This window comes from Polypterus senegalus, chromosome 6, assembly GCF_016835505.1.
Source record: "Polypterus senegalus isolate Bchr_013 chromosome 6, ASM1683550v1, whole genome shotgun sequence".
Lineage (NCBI taxonomy): Eukaryota > Metazoa > Chordata > Cladistia > Polypteriformes > Polypteridae > Polypterus > Polypterus senegalus.
Genome location: NC_053159.1, coordinates 27,439,648 through 27,466,571, shown reverse-complemented (window position 1 = coordinate 27,466,571; position 26,924 = coordinate 27,439,648). Strand labels below are relative to the sequence as shown.

General features: G+C 42.7%; 1 protein-coding gene across 3 annotated transcripts in view; it reads left to right on the top strand.

Moving 5' to 3' along the window:
• The window catches only part of LOC120530902 (rap1 GTPase-activating protein 1-like), a 327,102-nt gene that overhangs the window by 112,383 nt on the left and 187,795 nt on the right, over nucleotides 1-26,924 (top strand). Inside the window, exon 1 of one of the 3 annotated variants that reach the window (XM_039755677.1) lies at nucleotides 22,887-23,042. The exons of the other annotated variants lie outside the window; for them this stretch is intronic. Within the exon in view, the coding sequence (XP_039611611.1) occupies nucleotides 22,999-23,042 (44 nt within the window). The 5' untranslated portion in view covers nucleotides 22,887-22,998. Of the gene's footprint in view, nucleotides 1-22,886; nucleotides 23,043-26,924 lie in introns of those variants that run through there. 3 annotated transcript variants of the gene reach the window in all.

The following is a 26,924-nucleotide window of genomic DNA, read 5'->3' as shown; positions in this document are numbered from 1 at the left end:
TCAAAGTAATTGTTTTGTGTATTTGGCGGCAGCGTCACGAAGTTGTTTTCGGTAGCTGCATCAGAAAATGTACCACGACGTCTGACACGCCTCCTTTTTACTGTTTTCTCAAAGCTTGGATTGCTGCTGTCATATATATATACACACACACACACACACACACACACACACACACACACATACATACATACATACATACATACATACATATATATATATATATATATACACATATATATACACATACATATCTTCATATCTACATATCTATATATACATATCTACATATACACATATATATATATACATACCTATCTACATCATATATACACACACATACATACATACACACACACAAATTATATATATGTGTGTATGTATGTATTATATATATATATATATATATATATATAATCTAGATAGGGGTGTGTGTGTATATATATCTATATATATATACATACATACATATATATATACACATATATATACTTGTGTGTATGTTTGTATGTGTCTATATGTGTGTGTATAGCTTTGGTCACTGAGTGCAAGGGAAAAATAATAAAATATAGTCTATAAGTTATTAAACAGTAAAACATTAACGTTTTAAGAAGTACAGGTACATTGAGCCCTACTGGAGTGGTTGCGGGTAAACTACATTTTAAAGACTGTGTAACACAACAGGTAAGTAACTAACAGCAGCTAAAATGTATATGGATCATCTCTCGGTAGTAGATCCCTTTTGAAAGGCGCTACACGATGGCTGTGGTATAGAAATTACATTTTCTATGTGAGCGTTCAAATTTGTGCCTCTGGTAATGTGCCTTACCGGCATTTAAAGAAAATTAGTTTTGTGTCCTCTGCACTGTTAAGAGAGAAAGGCTTTGATTTAGGATAAAAGGTGTAAAGAAAGGAAAGTTGCCTTTTTCTTTTATATAGTATAGAGAGATGTGTTAAGCTGGCGTTATGATCGCCTTTTTGGGACAGTCGCGGTGGGTCTTGTGTAGACTGGTGAGACGTCCCTGCCATTAATCGGCTGTGATGGCACTGTCAGTCCTCCACTCGTGTGCGTGTCTTCATAATCCGAGGTGATGACCTCATAATCGTATACGTGCAAAAGAAAGTGTGAATCGCCTTAATATTATTTTTCCGTGGTGTAGAAAAGGGGTCCGTGTTTGCACTTGTCTGGGCTATAGCGCGGGGAGGATGAAAAAATTAAAAGTGCTCACTTTGACTTAAGGCAGAAGCGCAGTCAGCGTCTCAAAGGCGGCACAGCTATGCGCTGCGCTGGCTGCTCGACTTTGCTGGGCAGGAGACCCAGTTTTGCAGACACGTTCATGATATCAAAAGTCTCAGCTCTTTGGAGGTCATTCATATATTATATATATAGCAAAATCCCGCTACCGCAGCGAGAAGTAGTGTGTTAAAGAAGTAATGAAAAAGAAAAGGAAACATTTTAATAATAACGTAACATGATTGACATTGTCATGAGTGTTGCTGTCATATATATGCCTGCCTAAATAAGTCACCCTCGCTTTGCTCTTACTTTTTTACCGTTCATTTAATCATGGCTAGTGGCGGAAAAATTATAAAATGGAAGGAGGATGGCTTTACCAAAACAATTATTGATGGCGAATCGATTATTCATAAAGCTTGAATTGGTGATGTTTTTCTGTGTTAACCTCATATTTTTTTCATACTTCTTCTCAAACTAAGGTGGTGCGAGGGTAAAATGAATCGGGATCGCTGATCAATGTAATCGTGTACCAGGAAATCATGCATTGACAAAAGCTCCCCTTTGCTTGTAATGCAAAGTGTGATTAAATGCATTATTTTTAACGTTATGGAGCACATGCATCGAAGCTTCTCAGCTGTGCTTGTGCTAAGAAAAGGAAAGATTTTAAAAATAACGTAACACGATTGTCAATGTAACCTTTTGTAAGTAGTGCCTGGAGGATTCAGTGTGGAGAAACTCGAGAGATAGCGTGTGTATTAACTTGTGGATTTTTCTGTGAGTATTTGGTGGCAGTCTGACGAAGTTGCTTGAAGACGGTATTAGTAGAGCTCAGCTCAGAGCGAAATAGATGAATGGGAGGGAGATGATGACGTGACTCCCCACCCGCCTTAACTGTCAATCCCCCACAAACACAGTCTCTCGGAATTTGCATAAGCACACCCCTTCACCTACAATTTTAACTTAGTTACAAAGTGATCAAAACTCTCATTTATATCCTGCGTCCTCTCATTAAACTTGTATCCCGCATTACCTGTGGGCATGTGAAAGCAGGAAGCCTGTCTATGAACTTAATTTAAAGTTTAGGTTTACACCTTTCTTTCTTTCGAGGCAGCAACACTCATGAATATGGTAGTATATGTCACTCGCTTCGCTTCTTATTGTTTTCGCTGCCTTCTCAATTATATAATGCATGTTTTCTTAAGCGCTTTTGGAGGTCTTCCTGGTTTTCTACGCACTGCGTTGACAATCAGTTCACGTGATTACGTGGGAGGCGTGATGATGTCACACGAAACTCCGCCCCCCCACGTCATTCCAGCTCAACTCCATTACAGTTAATGGAGAAAAATACCTTCCAGTTATGACCATTAGGCGTAGAATTTCGAAATGAAACCTGCCCAACTTTTGTAAGTAAGCTGTAAGGAATGAGCCTGCCAAATTTCAGCCTTCTACCTACACGGGAAGTTGGAGAATTAGTGATGAGTGAGTGAGTGAGTGAGTGAGTGAGTGAGTGAGTGAGTGAGTGAGTGAGTGAGTGAGTGAGTGAGTGAGTGAGTGAGTGAGTGAGTGAGTGAGTGAGTGAGTGAGTGAGTGAGTGAGTGAGTGAGTGAGGGCTTTGCCTTTTATTAGTATACTAGCAAAATACCCAGGCCAAGAAGGTGAAATACTGTCTGAATATTTTTATTAATAAAAAGTAAACATTTTAGACTGAACGAAAATATGTCAAAAATTAATTGTTAAGGATCTCTCTGTATACCACGTTGTCAGTTCGGCCCTCTGGTTGTAATATGACTAAGCTGTGTGCTGAGCTCACTCTTGAGCATGCAACATACAGTTGGCCATGTGAAAAGCAATCCGCCTCAAATAAATGCCAACCTTTTGTAGTGTTTGTCCCTGAGACTTATTAATTGTCATTGCGAAGCAGAGCCTTACTGGAAATTGAACGCGTTTGAATTAAAATGGGAGATTAGATGGTATAACGCGGATGCGAGAAATAAAAACTGTGTCACTGAGGCACTGCCAGTAAATATAGTTGCTTCAATTAGGTTGTTTTATAGAGATGTGACCTGAAGTCTTGTGCCGTTACAAAGTTTCGGTGGTTGTAAGTTTCTGCTTCCTTGGCGAAGGTCGTAAACGAAAGATGACACCGCAGTGACACACAGAAGAGAACCCGTGGATTAAATAAAACCTACACAATAACTATAAAAATCGTAATAAATGAACAATGAAACAGCGGAGAACCCGTGGATTTAAATAAAAGGCTGCTTAGTTGGCGAAGCAAGGAAAAAGGACTTTCTTATATATCGTTCGTTTATAAAACAGTGCAGAAGCTTTGAAAAGCTGCTTCCTTCATAAAGTAAGGAAACGACTGAAGAGAGGCGGTGACGCGGTAAGTGTTCGGCAAGGCAGCTGAAGCCCTGCATTATGGGATCTGTAGTTTATTGTGTTACCAGTGCTTCATATCCCCGGGCCATTAATAACAATAATACAGTATATAAAATGATCTCGCGGGCCGGATATAATTACACGCGGGCCAGATGTTGCCTCGGGCCTTGAGTTTGACACATATGGAGTAAATAGAACTTGAAAAGATGTATTTTTTCGTACATCGAGCCCGCGTGCTATTGTGGTTTTGCTTGCATGCCTCAATAAGTCATCCTCCCCTCGCTCTTACTTTTTACCGTTCATCTAATGAATACACTGAGTATGGCTTTACCAAAACAATCATTGATGGCAAATAAAGTATCCATTATTCGAGTATGTTGATCGGGATATATATATATACATATATATATACCCGCGTATCACTGAGAGAAGTAGTGTGTTTAAAAAGCTAGAAAAGAAAAGGGAACATTTTAAAAATAACGTAACATGACTGTCAATATACAGTATTTGTTTTGTGAGTGTTACTGAGTGTTGCTGTCATCAAGGATTTGATTATCATTATTTCTTTCAATCAGGTTCGTATTTGTAGGATGTGTTGTGTTCAAGTTACATTCCGTGTTTGTCAATCGTTGTAAAGATGACAGGTTTCTTTCATTGATTCGTTTCTTACTGCATCAATAAACAGCTCGTCTTCTTCTTTATCTGAGACCTGACACACTGCATGCTGTCTTCCTTTAGCAGGACATTGACTTTTTCCACCGTGTGCTTTGTTTCCGCAGTAGTTGGATTTATGAATATGCTTATATGTATCAAACGCTTCATATTTTTTTCTGCCTTTTCAATTGTGTAATTCGGTTTTTGTTCAGCGCTCTTTGGAACTGTTGCCTTTTATCTGTGCACTGCGTCAGTTCACGTGAGCCACTCGGTGTACATGCATCGAAGGTTCCCAGCTGTGCTGGTGCCATCTCGTGCTATGTCCATGGCTGTATTTAATGTTACCTTTGTCCTGGCACTTAAAACTTTCTCTCGCAGTTTCGCTGAGTTTGTGTCAAACACCACCCTGACCATCTCATCTTCCTCTCCATAAACACAGTCCTTCACCCGTGAATATTTACCCGTGGCAGTTTGCTATTGGATTGCCGCTGACGGACGGCCTTATATGGGCAGGCACTAAATTACAAACGCCAGCGCAGCCTGTCTATGAACTTAATTTAAAGTGTAGGTTTACATCGTGCTTTGGTTCCGAAGTAGCAGAACTCATGAATATGGTTGTATATGTCACTTTCCTTCGCTTTTATTGTTTCGCTGCCTTCTCAATTATATAATGCATGTTTTCTTCAGCGCTTTTTGGAGGTCTTCCTGGTTTTCTATGTACTGCGTGATTACGTGGGAGGCGTGATGATGTCACACGAAACTCCGCCCCCACGGCGTTGAAGCTCATCTCCATTACAGTAAATGGAGAAAAACAGCTTCCAGTTATGACCATTACGCGTAGAATTTCGATATAAAACCTGCCCAACTTTTGTAAGGAAGCTGTAAGGAATGAACCTGCCAAATTTCAGCCTTCCATCCACACGGGAAGTTGGAGAATTAGTGATGAGTCAGTGAGTGAGTGAGTCAGTGAGTGAGTGAGTGAGTGAGTGAGTGAGGGCTTTGCCTTTTATTAGTATATATATATATATATACTGTATATATATATATATATATATATAATATACTGTATATTGTGGCCAATAGAGGGCGCTTCAGCCCCAACCCGACACATACAGGAGGAGGCACAACTTCAAAGCGCACATACTTTATTTTTCTTTTTCCCTTGTGGGAAATGTCTTCCTTGTCTCCCTTCAGCTACAACTCTCCCTTCTTCTTCTCTTTTTCTTTTCTTTCTCCTTTACTCCTTCAAGCAAGCTTCGCCTTCCTCCTCCTGACACTGGCTTCCCGAGTAGTGTCTGCTGGCTCCTGTTGCAAGGCACCCGGTAGCACTTCAGGGTGTAACGGAAGAGCTGTTTTCCAGGGCTCAGCAGCCACTGCAGCACCCCCTGGCAGAGCCCATGTTTCCCAACAGGGCTGTATCCAACTCCCATGGAGCCCTACAGGAGTCCGAGGCACTGCTGCAAGCCAGTAGGGCTGCCACCTAGCGCTCTGTGGAAGGTATTGCTCTGACCACACTTCCTCCCCTGGTCCTTCCAGTGTGGGGGGATCCCAGCCAGGCCAGGGCCCTGCCCATCCACTACAATATACCAGAATAACTGAAAAGGAAAGAAAATTTTAAAAATAAAGAAAAGAAAACGTCTGACTTGACAGTCTCAGTGAGGCATTATGCAGGTGTATTACTGTTGGTATAAAGGAGCCCCCCATAGTGTTTCTTGACACACTTCTGCTGAATAACTAATTGACTGAAAGTCCTCAGTGTTGGTGTGTCAGAGAAAGGATGTGCAAGGTTGTTCATAATGGCACTAAGTTCTGTTTTAATTCTGTCCTTTGCTACAACCTCCAGGGGGTCCAGAGTGCCACTCATAACTGAGCCTGCATTTTTAATTAGCTTGTTAATTCAGTGGGTATATCTTAAAGTGATGTTACTGGCCCAGTACGCCACAGCATAGAAAAACTTAACTCACTAGATAATTTTAGACCCCATCTTCAAACTTCCATTTACATGAAAGTAAATTCATAGCATCTAATACCAAAAGCAAAGTTCTTCAGCCAGCAAATTTCTCACTAAAGGTTTACAAGTCAACACAGAGAGTTATCTGTGATCTCAGATGATCTGGACCTTTATACAGCTGCTCCGGTGATGTCACACGCTATGCACTCCTGGATCGTGGTATCCATAGCAGAACAAAAACGACATTGCTAAAACTTTTTTTCCAAATGTCTTCTAGTGAAAAACAAATTTCAAATTCCTTGTGTTAAAAATCCCAAACAGATACATACAGTTTCAACACATAAACTATTAAAGAAATGCTCAGGTTATAACACTGCAATTCACTCTCAATTACATCCGCACTCCTTCCTGGTTCTTCACATCATTGGCGTGACATTGAGCATGTCCCAGCTGCAACATTTGTAAGGCAGGACCCAGCGCTGGACAGAATGCTAGTCATCCACATCACACCTTCATTCATGCTCAGGCAGAGAACCTCCAGAGCACAGACAGAACATGTAAACTCTAAACAGAAGATACTGAGATCTCAGGATTTGAATATCCATGCAGCGTCCGACGTAATTCTTAAATGAAAATACACAACTCTGAGCACTCCTGTGAGGCCAAGAAAGAAGAATCGAACTGCCTGCAAATTCAAGAAACAGGCATCCCAGTCTGCATAGGTCAGAATGGACCAGACTGAAAACAAAATCACAATCGAGGGAGAAAGGAACCATTAAACCCCTGCCCACAGATAGCCTAGACGAAGAGAATAACATGTCTGGGGTGAACTTGTTAAAAGGTTTGTAGTGAATGCGGTGAAATCTGCTGCTGAAAAGGCTCCGCCCACAGGGCTTCTTCCTAAAACAATCCCACTCACATCCCCCCCACCCCCCAGTTTCTTCAGTCTGCGCACTATAAATCAGCAAAATCGTCAGGGTTTCAGGGTGGGATCAAAATGAACTGAACCTAACTTAACCTGGCGCTGAGAGAAAATAAAAACGCTAAATTCGCTGTTATCAATTCAGGTGACTGAAGCTTTAATAATTAATTTGTAAATTGTAAAGAGTACGTTGACTAAAGAGACAGACAAACACTCACGCACACATACACCACTGCAGCTACTTGGCTCCGCGTGTTTGACAAGTGCTTCTGGATGCTACAATATATTTATATCGTTTTGACTATTGCGTCACAATATGGCGTAAGAACAGCACATAGAAAAGCATTGTAGCCTGTGGATTAACTGCGTGTTAAAGCGCTGCGGCAATATTGTACCAAATCTGCATCTCCTGTGGCTCTTCATTATCAGCTCAACGGCATTTCTTTTCATCTCCTTTTGATCAAGAGGGTGTGAAGCACCGTTTAATTCAATTGCATATTTTGCAACTCGTATTTTCAGGAACATAGCTGCCAATTCTTTCAAGCTTACATCAAGCACACGCAGCTCCTACGACAACATATTGTTCACTTTCCCCACTACTCCATCGATGTCTTTGAATGTTAATGTACTCCAGAAAATGTGAGGCAGCATCAGTCTCTCCAAGCTTACCTGCACTTGTGGCTTTCTTACCGTAAAGTAATAGACAAACGAATGATGTGGCAGAAAGAGCATGAAGACAAGATGAGCATCAAGCAAATCGCCGAGGCCGGTGACGCGCCAGGATACACAATGTAACAATGACAACAACAGGCTAATGTGTGCCAACAGACAATATCCCCAGTGTAGTCACTGTGAAGCTGTATTCTGTCATGGCGAAAACAAAAGAATGTGTCACCAAAATGGAAAACTTCAGCCTGCTCTATAGGAACTATCTTTAAGAACAGCAGCTACATCTGCTGTGAGGGAAGCAAATTGCAGAAACTGGTTAAATGATAGGAAGAAGATGGATGGCAGCTGCAATAGGCAGAAGAATGACAACTGCGTCATCTGCTGACCAGCAGGCAGCAACTGGAACTGGAACCTTAATCTTGGTCTCAATGAAATGCTAATGAACTGGGGCCTCATGTATAACGGCGTGCGTCACTATAACATGGCGTAAGCACAAAAGCCGAAATGTGCTTACGCACAGAAAAATCCAGATGCTGGAATCTGTGTGTACTCCAACTTCCACGTTCTTCCGCTACATAAATCCCGATCAGCGTGAAAACTAATGCTCGTGCACGCGCATTATGTAATGCCCCAACTCCTCCCAGAATTACACCTATTTGAATATGCAAATCAATATAAATCGCCCTTAAGCTCAGCTTTCTGTGAAAAGACAATGGAAAAAGCATGGGGAAAATATAAGAATTTCAGCGAATACCAAGTGGAGGCAAAGGAAAAACATACTATTTGTTCAAATAAACCGTGGTATAATCAACAAAATGAAGTTGATCGAGTGACATAGCGTGTTGGAGAAACTTGAAAGCTCACGTTCACAAAATCGCACAGTGCCGGAAATAAAAAAGAAGTCACATATCAAAGTCGCCGTGAAAAGGCGAGTTGTAGCCCACTGTCTGAGTGTCATATGAAAGTTTATTAGGGTACAGAGAAAAAAGGCACACAGTGGGGAAAAAGCACGAAATGTCAACTTCAATCTCGACATTTCCACTTTAATCACGTAGTTTATTTTGTCATTAAAGTAGAACATCATAAACTTCATCTTAAAATTGTTTAATTAACCAGTTTCTCAAATCATATCGTAATCAAAGTAGCACGTTAAATGCTTTGTTTTGTATTTGATTTTCTATGTGCTCTATGTGTGTGAATCACTACTTGCTTCTTAAACCGGCTGTCTTCCAACTGGACACAGAGTCCATTACATTCGTGATAACAGCTCTCTGAATAACTAAAATACTGAGACGTATACGTGATGTCATTTTCATGATGATAGGAGTTAAAGCACGTTATTAAACATGTGTTTCACTTCGATGAAATAATTTATTGCAGCAGTACTCAGGGCGGCTCTAGGCTTGTGGTGGCACTGGGCACAGGAAGAATCGGTGGCTCCTTCGCCCGCCAATGTCAGTAAGGTAGCTTATGCACGGTGGATGGCCACGTCCGTTGCAGACACTGCATAGCCGCCTCGTGCTCATGACACAAGCATTTAACTTTTGCCGAAATTTGTCGCTGCGTTTTTAGCTGTGTTGTTATTTTCTCTTTCTGTTTTATATTCAATATATATTGGCGTGGCCGCCCCAAGAGTCCTTGCTTTTCTTTCCCCAAATAACCGTTCACCACACAATCAGCTCTGTAATAGAAGTTAAGCCATCTGTAAGCTTAGCGCCGATTCTTCAAAACGTTTAAGGAACATTGAAATATCTTCGTAGTACATGTTTAATTATTCTATCCTTAACGACACTCCCAGTGAAGAATACAGATTATTTAAATGAAGTTAAAGTTTTATCTGTATAATATTATAAACATATTTTGCTGCAGTTCACCTTAAAAATTATATCGTCATCATATGTAAATACGCGTCCTTAGAGGAAAGGCTTTGAAACTTTTTGCCGTGGCTGAGGTAGCGTGTGCTTGAAGCTGTATACCAATAATTCTCTTTCCGATCAGCTGCTGCTGTGATTCACACTCAGATACAGTGATATAAATACTCCGAGTGGTGCAGTGAGAGTAATATGGAAAAAGATGATCCGCTGTGGCAACACCTAACGGGAGCAGCTGAAAGAAGAAGAAGGAGAAGTGAGAGTAACAACGCTAAAGCAGTTATGGTATTTGGAATACTATGGCTGTTCCCTGGACCATTATATTGTTACGAGTTAATTACAATCAGATGCGTTACACTAATAAACAATATGCGGTTAGTTTCAGTGTATTTATAAAGCCGCATCAGGAAAATAAGGTGTAACCACACAGGAACAGTAGCACTGCTTTGACGCTGGGTGCCGCCAGTCTGCAAAACTGAGCGGAGAACTTGCGTACAACAAGGTATGAGGTTCCATGGAAAAGTGCGTGGCCTTACGCTAAATGTAGGTTTTATACATCGTGATTTGAACGTGGAAAAGTTCTTACGCAATATTTCTGTGCGTATACACCGTTTATACATGAGGCCCCTGGTATGTTCTTGAAAATCCATAAAATTGAGGCAGCAGCAGCCTTGGAAAAGTAAAGTGATCAACAAAGTGACACAGCAGAAAGAAGAGCAATGCCATCTGCTGTGCGTCTTGCTGGTGGGCAGAAAATGTTTTTGCAATTAGGACTGAATCCTCGCAAGCCCATCTAGTGATAATCCCCCCGGACATGCTACATATGTCTTCTGAATTCATAATCAGGTGCAGGGATTGTGTTTATTGATCATCGACCATGATGAAGAATTCGGTAATCGGAAGAAGGAAAAAGAAGGAAAAAGAAGAGCAGCGACATCTGCTGGGCTTCGGATGCATCATGGAAGGTGCTTAACACAAGATACAGAATACAGGAACGAGTACGAGTATGAGAGAGAGAGAGATACATGCAGACAAACGAACGCAGCTTAGGAAAGTTACATCACCAACGTGACCACGGTAAAGCTTTGATGGTGGCCACAGCTTATTATTACAACATTGTGCATTCAGGCAGGAAACGGCCCAGAATGTGGCACTACATCATGACGGAGCCCACTCATAACTGGGAAAATTTAGAATTGCCAATAAACCTGACTTACACATCTTGACCTAAAATTTTTTGTCTTTCCAGAACATATCAGGCTATATTCAGGATTACTTGTTTAGCAAGGTTGCTCTTTCTTGTCCTTCACCATTTAATCACCCCTCGGCAAATGTGCTTGATGCTCAGCAGATGTTGCTGCTCTTTTTTTCTTTCTGTCATTATGGTATTTCTTGATCAGCTTTGTCATGAACGCACAACCACAGGTAACTTTGCTGTCCTTTATGACTACCAGATTGCCACTACCTAAATTTTTTTGAATTTCTGGGTCAGGTCATGTTATATGCTTTCAATTAAGACCATTATTAAAGTTCCAGCCCCAGTATTTCACAAGTAAATGCGTGACATTATGGCCACAGGGAGAACATCCTGACTCCACACAGGCCACATCAAGAACACTAGATCCATGAAGCAACACAGTTTAGCCACTTTTAAAACAGTTGTAAAATGACACAGCCCCAGCTGACTGCGACTGTGGTAAATGTTTAAAAACGTCCCCTTGCTTTGTGTTATTGTAAGGTTTATTGTGATGGTGCTGTTAATGAAAGCTGCTATATAACATGAATATTGAACCACTGATTGTATCAAATATTTATAATGACTATGGAGAAGAAGATGGATGGTATGGTCTTTGCCAGTGAATTATTATTCAGGACAAGTTCAAAGTCGGGATCGCGGTAACAACAAGTGTGTTATCGTAATATTCCCCTCTAATTACCCTTTACCTATTTTCTTACTCCATTGGTCAACTAGAATTGAAAAGACTGTATGGATGAAAGCCACTGGCACCCCGCCCCCATGTTTTTGCATATTTTGTGTTTTGAGACCCCCACCAGTCTCCTTTAAAGCTTTGTTCAACTGAATGGAGCTGAGCATGATAAGACAGTGAGTGCCAAGATACCAAAGATACCCCCACCACATGCAGCCAAATGAGATCTGAGCGCGAGTCTCCAGCGACCTGCCGGCTGCTCTTCCAGAAGCTGAGACTGCGTGTTTAGATCAAAGGCTTCTTGGGGGGCATCTCTTCATTGCAGACATGATGCTTTCTGCCTTAACAAGTGCACACCGCCTGATTGCTGTTTTGCTCGATTTGTGGAGGCCGCTAGCTTCGGAGTCAGGAGCCGCATTCGGTGAGCAGCACCCTCCTGGAAGTAACATGGCCTGTTATTTGTTATTCTTTATTTGGCCTGGAGCCTTGTTATTATATTGATCTCGATGGACTTTTTCTTTTCGCCCCAAGTAAATATTTGCTCATCCTCTGCTTGAACTGCAGTGTCTGGCCATATCAGTGAGGCTGGAGATCTGTGACACTGTAAAAGTTGAACAAGCTTAAGCACTGGGCAGTCCGTGATGTCCATATGACCTGAATGGTGCCTGTGTAGTCCGGAAATTCACCAACTCTTAACGTTTCCTGGTCAGGACTGAAAGGATCTGCAACCTTTAATGTCAATGGCTACCCTTACATTTTCTTAATCTGGGTCTAATCAGGCACTTGTGGACACAAAGACCCCCTGAAGATATCAAATGTCCTTTCCACTTCACACTAACACAAGCTACTTGCTCACTAACTCCATGTGGAGTCACAGGATGGATTGTGAGACAAGATCAGGATGCTAGGAGTGAACAAACGAGCACAAGGAAAGATCTGCCAGATACCCAGAAGACATGCCAGGCAGGAATCAACCAGGGGTTCGTGTGTTGCTCTGTTCCACTCTAGCATTAGTCAACTCATCTTAGCTAATTACAGCTTTCTTCCCAATCTCTCACTTGAATATGATAGTGGCCCCCATCCACTCCTCCCATATCCTAAGATGCCAATCATCAAGCCGCAGATCTTGGAAAGAGCTGTCACCAGAAAGTTCTGTTTGGGTGTAGCTTCTTCTCCATCTTCTCCTCATCAAAAACGTGGTGCACCTCAATGGCGCTTGATGAATCGTGCTGCGCCACTGGGGACATTCCATTACTAGCTTCTCCCGGACAGCAATGCCAACCCAGAGTTTTGTCACAGAGGCCTTAAAGATATTTTTCAACCCTTAGTCTTCTATGAGTGGTCAGTGTAACGGAGTAAGATGCAGAGGACATAAAGATATGGACAAAGATGATGCGATATGGCGACCCCTAATGGGAGCAGCCAAAAGAAAAAGTCTTCATGATATGAGCTGGTTTGTTGGACATTCAAGTCATTCATTGATTTGTTTTCCAAAACTGGTTGTTCCATTACATTATTATTGGGAGCCAGGGCACAGTCCACAAATGCCAGCTCTTCTTCACAGATGACTAGTCCACCACCTCACAATTAGGAGATGCCTGTTCATCTACCCAAATGTCTTTTGGGATGTGGAAGCAAACTAAAAAGTCCACATGAACAAATTGAGAACATGAAGACTCCATGGAGATACCTAGATCCCTGGACATTGAGGTTGTGTGTTCATTTAAGAGGTGGAAGGGTAGCAGGAAATGTCCTCCAGTGAATGTAACTCTGGAAATATCTGTTAACTCACATGAAGAGACCACCACCAATCTGGAAAAAGGCTGGTGGGGATAAGAAGATGGTGGAGAGTCTCATAACTGCTAAAGTGATAACTGTGACTCTGGAAATGTTACCATAATGACTCTGGGCAATATGGTGGACAGGTAGGTCTCTGCTTTTGACTGTGACTATGAGTACTCTGAACAAACTGACTTAATTGTTACTGTGACCACCACCCCATTACACTTTGGAGCAGAAGAATATGGAATCTGTCTGACCGCTGAGGCCATCAAGAACATCTTTAGGTCTGACTGTCCACAAACGTGACCCACAGGAAACTGTCTGATGGCTTCAGTGACCATGAGGACTCAGGACAAGACGATCTGAAACACAATAATAACTCTGGAGAAGAAGGTGGATAAGCAGACCTCTGACAATCAATGGGGTGATTATTAGTCTGGACAGGTTCAAAGTTGAGGGGGTCTCATAGTAACAACAACAAGATGATAGCGAGGTCTGAGTGGACACCAGTGTGACCTTCATGATTATGAAAAAGGTTATGGGGACTGTTAACAATCAAAGAGACCACCCTGACTCTGGACACAAACAATGGTAGCAATGCAGCCATAAAGACTGCTACCACTAGAAAAGATGATAGAAAATGCCATCCTTATAGGGCTGTTATCACTATGGACAAGAAGATGGAGAGGCCTGTCTTCCTGGGAATATCCTTCATCATTCTTAAACCTGCATAATCCAAGGCAGGACCATGGTGACTGCAACACTGTGCACAAAGTCTAAGGTGTCATTCACTTATAGAGCCCAGTCACACTAGCACCCAAACCAGGGTCCTTCTGCAATTGCCACTTGACCTAGCTGGCACATCTTGTGTGATTTGTGGAGAACACTCAACACAGCCACAGGGAGAACATTGAGGGCATTAGATCCATTAAGCTGCAGGGATCATCACCACACTGACTGGTAATGGAAAGATCTTAATTCTGGACAGAAGGTTGTTGCCTACTAATGTGACCATTGTGGCTCCTTGTATGTCAGCTGATGGACAGACGTAGAGCTGGGCAGCTGCATAGATGCTGCAGTGAGGCCTGGCACAGCGCTCTTGAGGCTTTGGGAAGTGAACCCTCTCAGCAGACGTAAATCAGCTTCCGGCCTTTTTAATCCGATTTAGAAGCTCCCAGTTTTGGATTATCTTCTGTGCCAGCATGAGAAAACCAGCAGCGGGACTTTCGTGATGCAAATGATTCTGCATGTCTTATCACCACCAGTGAGGATATTTATAAACTGGGAGGCCATTCTGGGACAGAGGGATTTAGATACTGCAAAGTCCTGCTGCTTTTCTGATCTCAAAAAGGAAAAGGGAAGCTGAACTGCATAATCAGATGAGCTTAATGGGTACAACAAAAAAGTCGTCAGTGCCCACCTGACTGACCAGACCCGTTCTCTTCTGTGCCTGGTGTGATTGTTCTGCCAAACTAAACAATTCCTGCCATGTTTGTTACTATTATATGATGTTCATGGGATACTGGGATATACGTACTTCAGGTCAGTATTTACTTGACCATGTGCTGCCAGGATATACTGGGCATTGTAGGCATTATGTGATGTCATATTCGGATGTAGTCTGGCATGTCACAGCTGTCAGGGCATGTTCCTTTATTACCTTTTTTATGTTGCCATATTTTAATCCTATCCTATGGTTGTGTGTTGCCAAGTATAGGAACACCTGTCTGCCAGGTTCTGCAGTGTTTTGCCCCATTTTACCATTTCTGGCTCTGCTTCATGGCACGTTTGGCCATATGATGCCACATACAGGTACATCCATACACTCTGTCATCTGTTGCCAGGTTCTGCTCCCTTTTTCTGCCATTTCTACTTATTTCTTATGGTACGTTTAGCCTTGTACTGGCACATTCTGTAATCTGATGCCATTATATATAGCCTTCTCAAAAACTGCCTGCCATGTTCTGAGACCCAAGGTCATATTGCTGCCACATCTGCTAAGGTTCACACTATTTTCTGAAACTCTGTTATGCCATTTTCTAGCACACTCTGTCATGAAGAATATACTGGAACGTTTTTATGCTTCCTGCCTGCACCTGTGATGCAGTTCTGTGTACTACCAGTTTCAGTGTCTGCCATGTACAACATTTTCTGGCTCATTGGCATGCCACAATGTGCCATATGATTTCACATACAGTATAGTCTTTTTCCATATGATACTATGTTCTGGCATATTCTGTTGTGTGACGCCATTGTCTGTAACATTCTGAACTGGCTTGGCACTTGCCATAATGCTGTAGGTCTTGCTCTTTTCTATCACATGCAGTAATTAATGTTCACTTCTTTGGTGACGTGCATGGTCACACTGTGCCACAAGGTGCCACTTTTCACTTTCCAGCATGTTAGTCATTTGTTTGTCTTGCCTGTCTCCAGCTGTCATATTTTACATTGTCCCATGCTCCTCTCCGATGCTATGTTCTGTCATATTTTTTACATTTACTACTGCCACCTGCCATTCACTACTAATTACTGCTCTTTTTTGCCACACACACACCCACTACATTCTTGTTCTAAAGTGGTCATTAGGAACTAGTGAAACAAAAGGACCTATGGACATAAAAATAAAATGATACAAAAGGCAAGATAAAACCATCAGTAAACTCTCAATGTTCCCATAGGGTCAGAGGTTTTGACTGTTTGACCTTCTCCTCGATTACCACCATTTCTACTTCTGGGGCGCTCTTTCATTGGCTATCCTGAAGTTTGTCTTGCATGCCTATGAGCCTTCATGGTTGTTTGCTGCTTGATTGCTTTTTATTTAGGAGTACTTCTTCCTTGTCAATGTGATTCAGCATCTTGTCTTCTTATTCTTTACTCCTCTTTGTCACTTAATTGCCTTCTGCTATGTGCTTGACACTCTGCAGATGTCGCTACAGACATCATAGCTAACGCTAGCATTATTTAAAGTTATTGTCTGTTTTTACCTGCATTTTTATTACTCTTTAATTAAATGTTGTTTTTTGTATCAGTATGCTGCTGCTGGTTTATGTGAATTTCCCCTTGGGATTAATAAAGTATCTGTCTATCTATCTATCTATCTATCTATCTATCTATCTATCTATCTATCTATCTATCTATCTATCTATCTATTAGATAGTGCCTCTCATATCTATCTATCTATCTATCTATCTATCTATCTATCTATCTATCTATCTATCTATCTATCTATCTATCTACATTTCTTTTTGTTTCTGTTGTTATGGTGGCCATCACTTCATTTTTTGACCACTTTGCCATAAACATACAACTGCAGGTCACTTTGCTCTCCTATAATAATAATAATAATAATAATAATAATAATAATAATAATAATAATAATAATAAAGTTTGATCTTCTTTTTCCTCTTCATCTTTTCCCAGTTCAATGTTCAATGATCATTAAACACAATGCATACACTTAATTATGAATTACACTTAATTATGAATTTCAAACTCATATGTACCGCATATGGGGAATTATTCTAAATAGATGGGCTTGCAGCACTGTGCTTTTTTGACAATTAGCTTTTCTGGCCACCAGTAAAGTGGCCACTGGGTGGCCATGACCTAAAAGTTTTTGTCTTTCCAGAACATATCAGGCTATATTCAGGATTACATGTTCAGCAAGTTTGCTCTTTCTTGTCCTTCACCATTTAATCACCCCTCGGCAATGTGCTTGATGCTCAGCAGATGTTGTTGCTCTTTTTTTCTTTCTGTCATTATGGTATTTCCTGATCAGCTTTGTCATGAACGCACAACCACAGGTAACTTTGCTGTCCTTTATGACTACCAGATTGCCACTACCTAAATTTTTTTGAATTTCTGGGTCAGGTCATGTCATATGCTTTCAATTAAGACCATTATTAAAGTTCCAGCCCCAGTATTTCACAAGTAAATGCGTGACAGACAGATAGATATTTGCATTTTATATATAGACTAGCTGTGCTACTCATTGTAAAATGGGTTGAAATCTACGTAATCATAGTAGGCCATAATGTTAATGTCTGGAATGTATTTTGTAAAGCATTCAAACAGATGGCCCTTTGCAAACATTTGTAGGAATAAAATGCATTTCTGATGCAACTATCTGTTGGAATGACAAATGTAATGAATATGTCTCTGTTATATGCGATTTGGTGTGGAAATTATAAAAGCAGTGTTAGTGCTTGTGATGCGCCCTCTATTGGAATAACAAATGCAGTGCATTTTATTATAACAAATCTTTTGGAATGAATGAGACATTGCAACTGGACAAATACACAGACACTTACCCTTGTATTAAAGTGGATTGGCACTGCTGCATACTGGCACAGTCTGTCATGCTCTGTGTGTTCAGTGTAGTGTAATTTACTGGCACAGTGCCTGCTCTCTATATTTCAATGACTTATGCTAAAGGTTGTTTCCTTGCTTAAATCAGAAGATGTAATATACCAACTGCAGACATTTTGTCTTTGTGCTTCTTGTTCTGAGAGCTTATCCTTTTTTTTGGGGGGTGGGTTTGGTTTTAAAGCGCCCTCCAGTGCTGATGAGGCAGTACTGCAGCTCTGATGACAGCTCTCTCCATGGTTGTATGTTAAACTGATTGCCAGCATTTTCTAGCTGTCAGCTGCTGTACCACTCTGGCCTCCAATAGGTGTCTCTCAATTAAATGAGCAGCCCAAGGGTTACCGGCACTGGGTGGAACTGCCATCGAGTGAGGCCCTTAGCAGAAAGTCTTGTTTTTTGGTCTGATTGAGGACCTCTGATGGTTACTGCCCCCACCCTATTCAAGATCTTGCATGGCTTGGGTACTCTGAATTTACCAATGCATTTTGTGGTCATTATATTCATGTTCTTGTCACCAGGTTGCCAACTTGCATGGCCTACTGGCAGCCCTGTCAAAACAAAGACTGAAAATGAAAAGACTCTTAAAAATAGAAATGATTGAGAAGAGGAGGATGTGTGGCAGTCCAGCAGGGGGCAGTCAGGACTCACATTCCTCTACACACCAAGCCAACAATGAGACGCTTTTCTAGGCCTCTGTCAATGGAGCAGATTGTGCGAGTCCTGGCGGCACAGAGAGCACTTTTCATGTCTTGCTCACAAGGCGGCTGAGAGTGGGTGCCGCCTTCACAAGGGTCCAACAACACTGCTTTTCTTTTCTTCTGCCTAATTATCTTTGACTTTTTTCCTCACAAATCAGTATGAATGGGTCCAGTGTCACAAGGCCAGCGTGTGTGCACTACCCGACTGTTTATATACTGGCAGAATAAATATCTGGTGCACGTCATGCGTGTAGGTCTGTTACTCAGCCTAAGGCAAGGCAAAGAAGCGTCCGCCTTAGCCCTCCGTTAACCCTCTGTGTCCTGCAGTAGCTGGTTTGAGGACTAGCGGGGTACTCTTTAATATTATGGCTTTAATGAGTTTGTAATGAGCCAAAGTGAGATAGTGGGCATCAGCAAATGGGGAGCACTCACCTATGTGTGACTTGTAGGAGACAGGAGCACTTGATCTTGATGTTGGTAGAATGGTGGGCACTTGTGAGATGGGGACACTTCTGTAGTTCATATGAGGAAATGGACAATTGTGAGGCAGAGATATGACAGGCATATGACATTATGGGGCTCTAGTGAGACAGGAGATGCCTGTAAGACCAGGAGGCGTGTGTGTGTGTGTCTCATGTTAAACAGCAGCCACTTGTGAGACACAGGACCCCTGCTGGGCCTGACGACTTGTAGGTGTCTCTAGTTTAAAGAGTAGACACGTGTGAGACACATGAGACACTTGTAAGATTAGGGAACGTGTGGTGCCTCTAATCAGACAGTAGAACAGTTGAGAGATATGGGACCCTTGTAAGACCGGGGAGACTTGTATGTGTCTCTAATTTAACAGCAGGCACTTGTGAGACACAGGACACTTGTACGGCTGGGTGACCTGTGTATGTCTCCAGTTAGGCAGAAGACACTAGTAAGAACAGGGGGTCTATAGTGCCTTGTAATTATGTAGTAGACACCTGTGTGGTTTGTCATGTGGTGGGTGTGGCCAAGTGCTGTATCAGGGCACGCTCCTAACCTCCTCCTCCTCCTGACAGTTGTGAGACACGGGACCCTTGTAAGACCAGGGGCTTGTAGTGCTTCTAATCAGACAGCTGACGCATGTGAGACGCAGGACACCTCTAGGGCCAGATGACTTGTGTATGTCTCTAGTTAGACAGAGGACACTTGTAAGAACAGGGGGTCTATAGCGCCTTGTAGTTATTTACCAGACACTAGAGAGACCAGGAGGACCTGTATGGGTCTCTAGTTAGACTGCAGGCACTGTAAAAGTAAGGAACTTGTGCTCTCTGTAATTAGACAGTAGACACTTGGGAGACAGAGGACCTCTTGTAAGATTGGGAGACTTGGATGTGCCTCTAGTTAAACAGCAGAGAGACCTACCCTGTATATGGCCAGGTGACTTGTGTTTCTCTCTACTTAGACAGAAGCGAGCTTATAGTGCCTTGTAATTATTTAGCAGAAACTTGTGAGACAAGAGTACACTTGTAAGACTAAGAGACTTGTAGGTGTCTCTAGTTAGACAGTCGACACTCATAAGACACAGTAGACTCTACTAGCACTAGTGAGCTTGTAGCGCCTGTGATTAGACCATAGACACCTGTAACACACAGGACCTCAGTTAGATCAGGAGACTTGTATGCGTCTCTTGTTAGACTGCAGACACTTGTGAGATCAGAGGCTTGCATTGCCCTTAATTTGACAGTAGACGTGTAATGTTAGACGGTGTTTCTAGTTAGAGAGCAGGCACTTGTAAGACTGGTAGCTTGACAGAAGACACTTTTGAGACTGGCAGACTTGTAAGTGTCTCTAGTTAGATAGCCGGCAATCATAAGACACAGTAGACACTACTAGGACTAGTGAACTTGTAGCGCCCATGATTAGACCATAGACACCTGTAACACACAGGACCCCAGTTAGATCAGGAGACTTGTATGCGTCTCTTGTTAGACTGCAGAACAGTAGAAGGCACTTGTAAGACTGGTAGCTTGACAGAAGACACTTTTGAGACTGGCAGATTTGTAAGTGTCTCTAGTTAGACAGTCGACACTCATAAGACACAGTAGACTCTACTAGCACTAGTGAGCTTGTAGCGCCTGTGATTAGACCATAGACACCTGTAACACACAGGACCTCAGTTAGATCAGGAGACTTGTATGCGTCTCTTGTTAGACTGCAGACACTTGTGAGATCAGAGGCTTGCATTGCCCTTAATTTGACAGTAGACGTGTAATGTTAGACGGTGTTTCTAGTTAGAGAGCAGGCACTTGTAAGACTGGTGGCTTGACAGAAGACACTTTCCAGACTCGGAAACCTGCATGTGTCTAAAGACTAGTGAACTTGTAGCGCCTGTGATTAGACAGTAGACACCTGTAACACACAGGACCCCAGTTAGATCAGGAGACTTGTATGTGTCTCTTATTAGACTGTAGAACAGTAAACACCTGTAGGGCCAGACGACTTATACCTGTATGTGTTTCTAGTTAGAGAGCAGGCACTTGTAAGACTGGTGGCTTGACAGTAGACCCTTTTAAAACTGGCAGACTTGTAAGTGTCTCTAGTTAGACATCCAGCACTTAGAAGACACAGTAGACACTACTAGGACTAGTGAACTTATGGTACCTGTGATTAGACAGTGGATACTTGTGAGACACAGGTCCCCAGTTAGATCAGGAGACTTGTATCTGTCTCTTGTTAGACTGCAGACACTTGTGAGATCAGGGACTTGCAGTGTCTTTCATCAGACAGCTGACCCACATGAGACGCAGGACACCTGTAGGGCCAGACGACTTATATGTGTTTCTAGTTAGAGTGCAGGCACTTGTAAGACTGGTGGCTTGAAAGTAGACCCTTTTGGGACTGGCAGACTTGTAAGTGTCTCTAGTTAGACAGCCGGCAATCATAAGACACAGTAGACACTACTAGGACTAGTGAACTTGTAGTGTCTGTGATTAGACCATAGACACCTGTAACACACAGGACCTCAGTAAGATCGGGAGACTTGAAGGTGTCACTTGTTAGACTGCAGAACAGTAAACACCTGTAAGGTCAGATGACTTGTATGTGTTTCTAGTTAGAGAGAAGGCACTTGTAAGACTGATAGCTTGACAGTACTCAAAATAGCTTGACAGTACACCCTTTTGAGACTGGCAGACTTGTAGTTAGACTGCAGACACTCGTAAGACACAAGACACTTGTAAAAACTAGTAAACTTGTGGTACCTGTGATTAGACAGTAGACACCTGTAACACACAGGACCCCAGTTAGGTCAGGAGACTTGAAGGTGTCACTTGTTAGACTGCCGACACTTGTGAGATCAGAGGCTTGCAGTGCCTTTAATTAGACTGTTGACACCTGTAGGCCTTAGATGACTTGTATGTGTTTCTAGTTAGGGAGCAGACACAGGTAAGACTCATGGCTTGACAGTAGACACTTTTGAGACTGGGAGACCTGTATGTGTCTCTTGTTGGACAGTAAACACTTGTAAGGCAGGGAACATTGTAAAACCAAGAGACGTGCATGTGTCACTAGCTGTACTATGGACACTTGTTAGATGAGGGGGCTTGTGGTGTCATTAATTGGACAAGGGCACGCCTGTTAGTCCAGCCAATAAGTGGGCACTTTTGAAAGAGAGTAAGGCTGCAGATACTTGTGAGACTGAGTGACCTCTTATAGTCTATAGTTAGATACTTCTGAGTCCCACGAGACACTTATTTCTGCACCCAGAAAGATAAAAGTTCACATCTGTGAAACAGTGGCATTTGTATTATATGTGAATCTCGTGTAACAATAATGTGAATTTCTGACTTATAAAACAATGGGTACTGCACGGCACACTTGTATGAGAAAGCAGAGACACGGAGAGACTCTAATGAGACCTGAACACTTTTTGGGATTTCATTCACATTTGTCATATTTATTGTCCGCATGATGCCCTTCAGTGCTATTTGGACATTCCTGGATGCTCACTGGGTCTCCCAGCCTGGTGTGCTGGTCATCTCCCTGGAGGGCCAACTCTCTGTGGCCTGCGCTGTGTGGGCAGAGGCACTGCACGAGTGGCATAACCCCAATTTTTGAACCCATTATAAGGCAGCTAATGTAATTGTCTCGGCACAGAAGAGTAAGTGTCTTTCGAGACTCCAGGTGAAATGCACGCCGGCGGCTGCTGCTGTGGTGGCTGCTCCTCCTCTCGTAGTAAAGCCAGAAAAGCGTGCGAGTGGCGTGCTGGAGTGGTTGCTAAGGTAACCCTTCTGCTTACAAGTGAGGAGCTGGAGCTGGCAGAGCAACAGGAAGAGGGCAGTGCAGTGCACCCTGGGATGGAAATGCTGGCTGTAGCCTCTGGAGTCACAGGCACGCGCTTACTCACACACACACACACACACCGAGTGAGTGAGCGAGCGAGCGAGTGAGCGAGCGGCAGAGCGCCTCTCTCCAAGTAACTGGCCTCTGAGACTCTTCAGCAAGTTGGCGGGAGTGCTTTTTGGACGACATCAACTCCCCCACCTCCTGCCCCCCCCCTCCTCGGATGCTGGGATGCCGCACAGGAAGAGGAGCTTCACCTTTGGAGCTTACGGAGGGTGGGTGCTTTCTAATTTCTGGAACCGCGTGTGATTTTATTTTATTATTATTTTTTAATGACAGCTGCCTGCTGAGTGCCGTTCCAGCTAACCGAGCTGACTGGCATCGGTTTGTGGCTCAGTGAGGTTGTACTTTGTGAGACAGAATTTACTTTGTTGAATTGATTTTCTTGTAACAAACTGAATAGCTGACAGTTGGGGTGCCAAGTGTCCTCTTCTCTATAGGAGAGGGTACTGGGGTGGCAGTGCCTTAAGCAGGCAGCCTGTCTCTTTTGGTGAGCGGCTTGTAGGCTTAGGTGTGCTGCTAGACAAGTGTCAATTAGAGATGAGGTGTAGCTGTAGGGGCCAACACTGAGACATCACCCTATAGTGACTGTGAGTGCGAGAGTCAGGGTGAGAGTGAAAGCTCTGGTGTCGTCATCCACAAACCGCTTAGTGGCACACCACCAAACCAGCTCAGGGCCCCAGCACTCTGAGCACCTCTGCTCACACTGGCCCAGGATTAGATGTGCATTCCAGCCCAGATTTTCACTAAGCTGACATGAGATGACCTGCAGTCTTGGTGAGGGTGGGAGGGAGGGAGTACTCATTCTTTTACATGTCACTTCCTTTTAGTCAAGGGTGACTGGACTGATACCTCTAGGGGCGACATTACTATCACTCAAGAAGTGCTGGAGTTGGTATGGTGGAAGAGAGCTTCATGGCATCTTTATCGTTAAAATGCTTCTTATCTACTGGGAGACAAATTCAGAATTACACACAGTGTATCTTGTGGGCCAATTTGAATCAAATAATGGACTAAGCAGGTTACGAAAATGGATGGCTGGATGACAAGTATTGAACTTGAACATGAATGTAAAATACCATCCTTTAATCTGACCCATAAGCTGTGGAAGCTGATGTGTTGTGCTTATACTGGCAGAAGCCCTGAAAGTGTGGGAATGCTGGCCTAGGTGGAGGAGGACACTATCCATGAACCTGCTCGATCCAGTCTGAGATCACAGGGTGCAATAATTCAATGTTGGCAGCGTGCCCCCACATCCCTAGATTGAGGAACACCTTTAGAATGTATTTCTACTGTATAAAATGTTAAGGATTGTGTCAACAAGATTGTCACTAGATCACTAGAACCTTGATCTTGGTTTGAATCAAAAGCTTATGACATGATAAGTGCTGGTGCCTGGAGGCCACCCCCGCAATGAGGTGTCACTGATCAAGTAGGTGACATGGCAGAGAAAAAAAGAAAGGCAGTGACATCTGCTGAGCATGAGGCAGATTTCTTGGCTGAGGGAAAAAGATGGGCAGCAACATCTGCTGAACATGAGGCAAATTGCAAAAGCCGGTTATGTGACAGAAAGAAAAAGAATGACAGCCCCAGTATGCACTGTGCACAACCTGCTGATAGTCGAGAAATGCTTCTAGTAGGAATCGTCGTGAAGTTTTTAGGGTTTGTGTCTTCCTTACGGCAATCAGCACAGTCAGACTGTTCAAGTATAGGGTGGTCCAGATCTAATTATGCAATTTTCATTACGCTATAACTTAAGTTTATTACATAGAAAATCACCGGAAAAATCCCAGACCATCGAGAAGTGTGCGAACTGACAACATGAAGAATTGTCTTCGTGCTGAACTGGAATTGTCCCCGCATAAATCAAAGTCATCCAGATGATCTGGACCTGCATAATTAGATCTGGACCACGCTGTAGGTGAGAAGTCACAGAGGAAATGAAGAGCAGCAACATCTGCTGAGCGTGAAGCAACTCACAGAAACCTTCTGTGTGAGAGGAAAAAGAAGAATGACAGCCCTGGCATCCACTGCATGCAGCCTGCTGGTTCTTGCAAACTGCTGGGGATGGAACTTTGATCATAGGAGAGGACAGAGGTCCAGATGTTTTCTATTATAAGAACAGTTTTGGTGAGGACAGGTCGTCCTACTCCTTTTTTCCCTTGAGCAAGGCCCTTAACCTGAAAATTACTCCAGGGGTGCTGTACAATGGCTGACCCTGTGCTCTGACATCCAAAGGGCAGGCAAAAAGGCAGTTACCCCCCTGGGGGGTTTAATACAACGTACCGTCAGACTTTACCCGAATGGATGTTATGATGCACATAGCTATATATAATATACTAAGGTCTGTCCATCTGTCATGGGATTTTTCACATACTAATGGGACTAGAACCTTGACCTTGGTCTTATTTGATAGCTCATGACCGGATATGTTCTGGAAATTTTAAAAAATGAAGGCAATAAAATGGATTTGCCTTTTATTTTAGGACCACAGGTCCCCGTGTTTTACTACTTTCAAAAACAATGGTGGCCTAGTGGTTGATGACACTGCCTAGTGGATTTGAATACTGCGCCTAGTCATTACCATTTGCTCAGTTTGCATATTTTGCCTAAGTCTGTATAGAAAGTCTTCTATTTTGCTTCCCACATCCCTGAAGACATGTGTGTGTGTGTGTGTGTGTGTGTGCGTGTGTGTGTGTGTGCGTGTGTGTGTTTATCAGGTCGATTGGCATCATGAAATTTGCCCTGTGAGTTGTTTTCCTGAATATGTGTGCCCTACAACAGACTGGCACTCTGTCCATTGTTGGTTCCTGCTTTGCATCTGATGCCTCCGGGATCGGCTTCTGCTTTCCATGACTCTAAACTGGATTAAGAGAGTTTAATAATGTTGTGTAGTGTAGTGCTGTGGTGGGCTGGCGCCCTGCCAGGGATTTGTTCCTGCCTTGTGCCCTGTGCTGGCTGGGATTGGCTCCAGCAGACCCCCGTGACCCTGTTTTAGTATATAGCAGGTTGGAAAATGGATGGATGGATGGAAGTAGTGTAGTGATTAAAGCTTTGGACTTCAGATCCTGAGGTTGTGGGTTCAAATCCCTCCACTGACACTGTGACCCTGAGCGAGTAACTTGACCTGCCTGGAAAACCAAAAAGAGACGTAACGTAATTGTTTCATAAATGTTGTAAGTCACCTTGGATAAAGGTGTCAGCCAAATAATTACACGTTATAAACTGTCAATTCATAGTATGTTTGGCTCACTGTTTATTTTGTAAATAGTGTGTGACTGTTATCAGTACACAGATCTGTTAATTAAATTAAAATAGCAATAGTATTATTTGTCACAGGTACAGTGTAGAGTGAAACTCTTCCTTACACGTACGACCAACGTGCAGCACCATCACCTGACAGCATGTGAAGCAAATGTCTGCAGGCTAACTGGCTGTATGTCTTTTATATTTCCATTTATGTTATATACAATGTGAGACAATATAATCAATACGTGTTTTCATTATACGATTAATTTTTGAAATCAAAACTTGTTGACCGGCTTCCCATAAAAGCTTTCCTCCTGCTGCTGCCATAGGCCCACTCATCACAAATACTATACAGGACTAAGCAGGCTCCATAATGGATGGATGGACAGAAATGTTATCACTAACTTAGTAGTGACTGTGATCAGTTCTAATAATGGAACTCATTCACTTCTCATTGTCTGAATGAACAACAGAGTTTGAAGGAAAATAGCTACGGACTGCAATCAGCAACTTAAAGAGTTCCCTGGTGTGTGCTGCTGTCAAAGGGACAATGACAGATGCTAGCTGTAGCCCGAACACTCATTGTAGGCACCTTCACAATTGGACCCTTGAGACGAGACCATTGCCATTGTTTAAACTTTTATGATTTTTATTGCTTCCCTTTAACAAGAGAGACCTACACTACATGTGGTGTTATTGAAATAACCTGAGGCCACGTGAGAGGTTCACACATGTCTGCTCGAGTCCCTCAGGGAGTAGGATGTATTTCCTTGAAAGGAGTCATTGCAGCCCTGGATCAAATTATTTTATGAAAAGGCTGAAATACACAAAAGAAGAAAGCATTTATT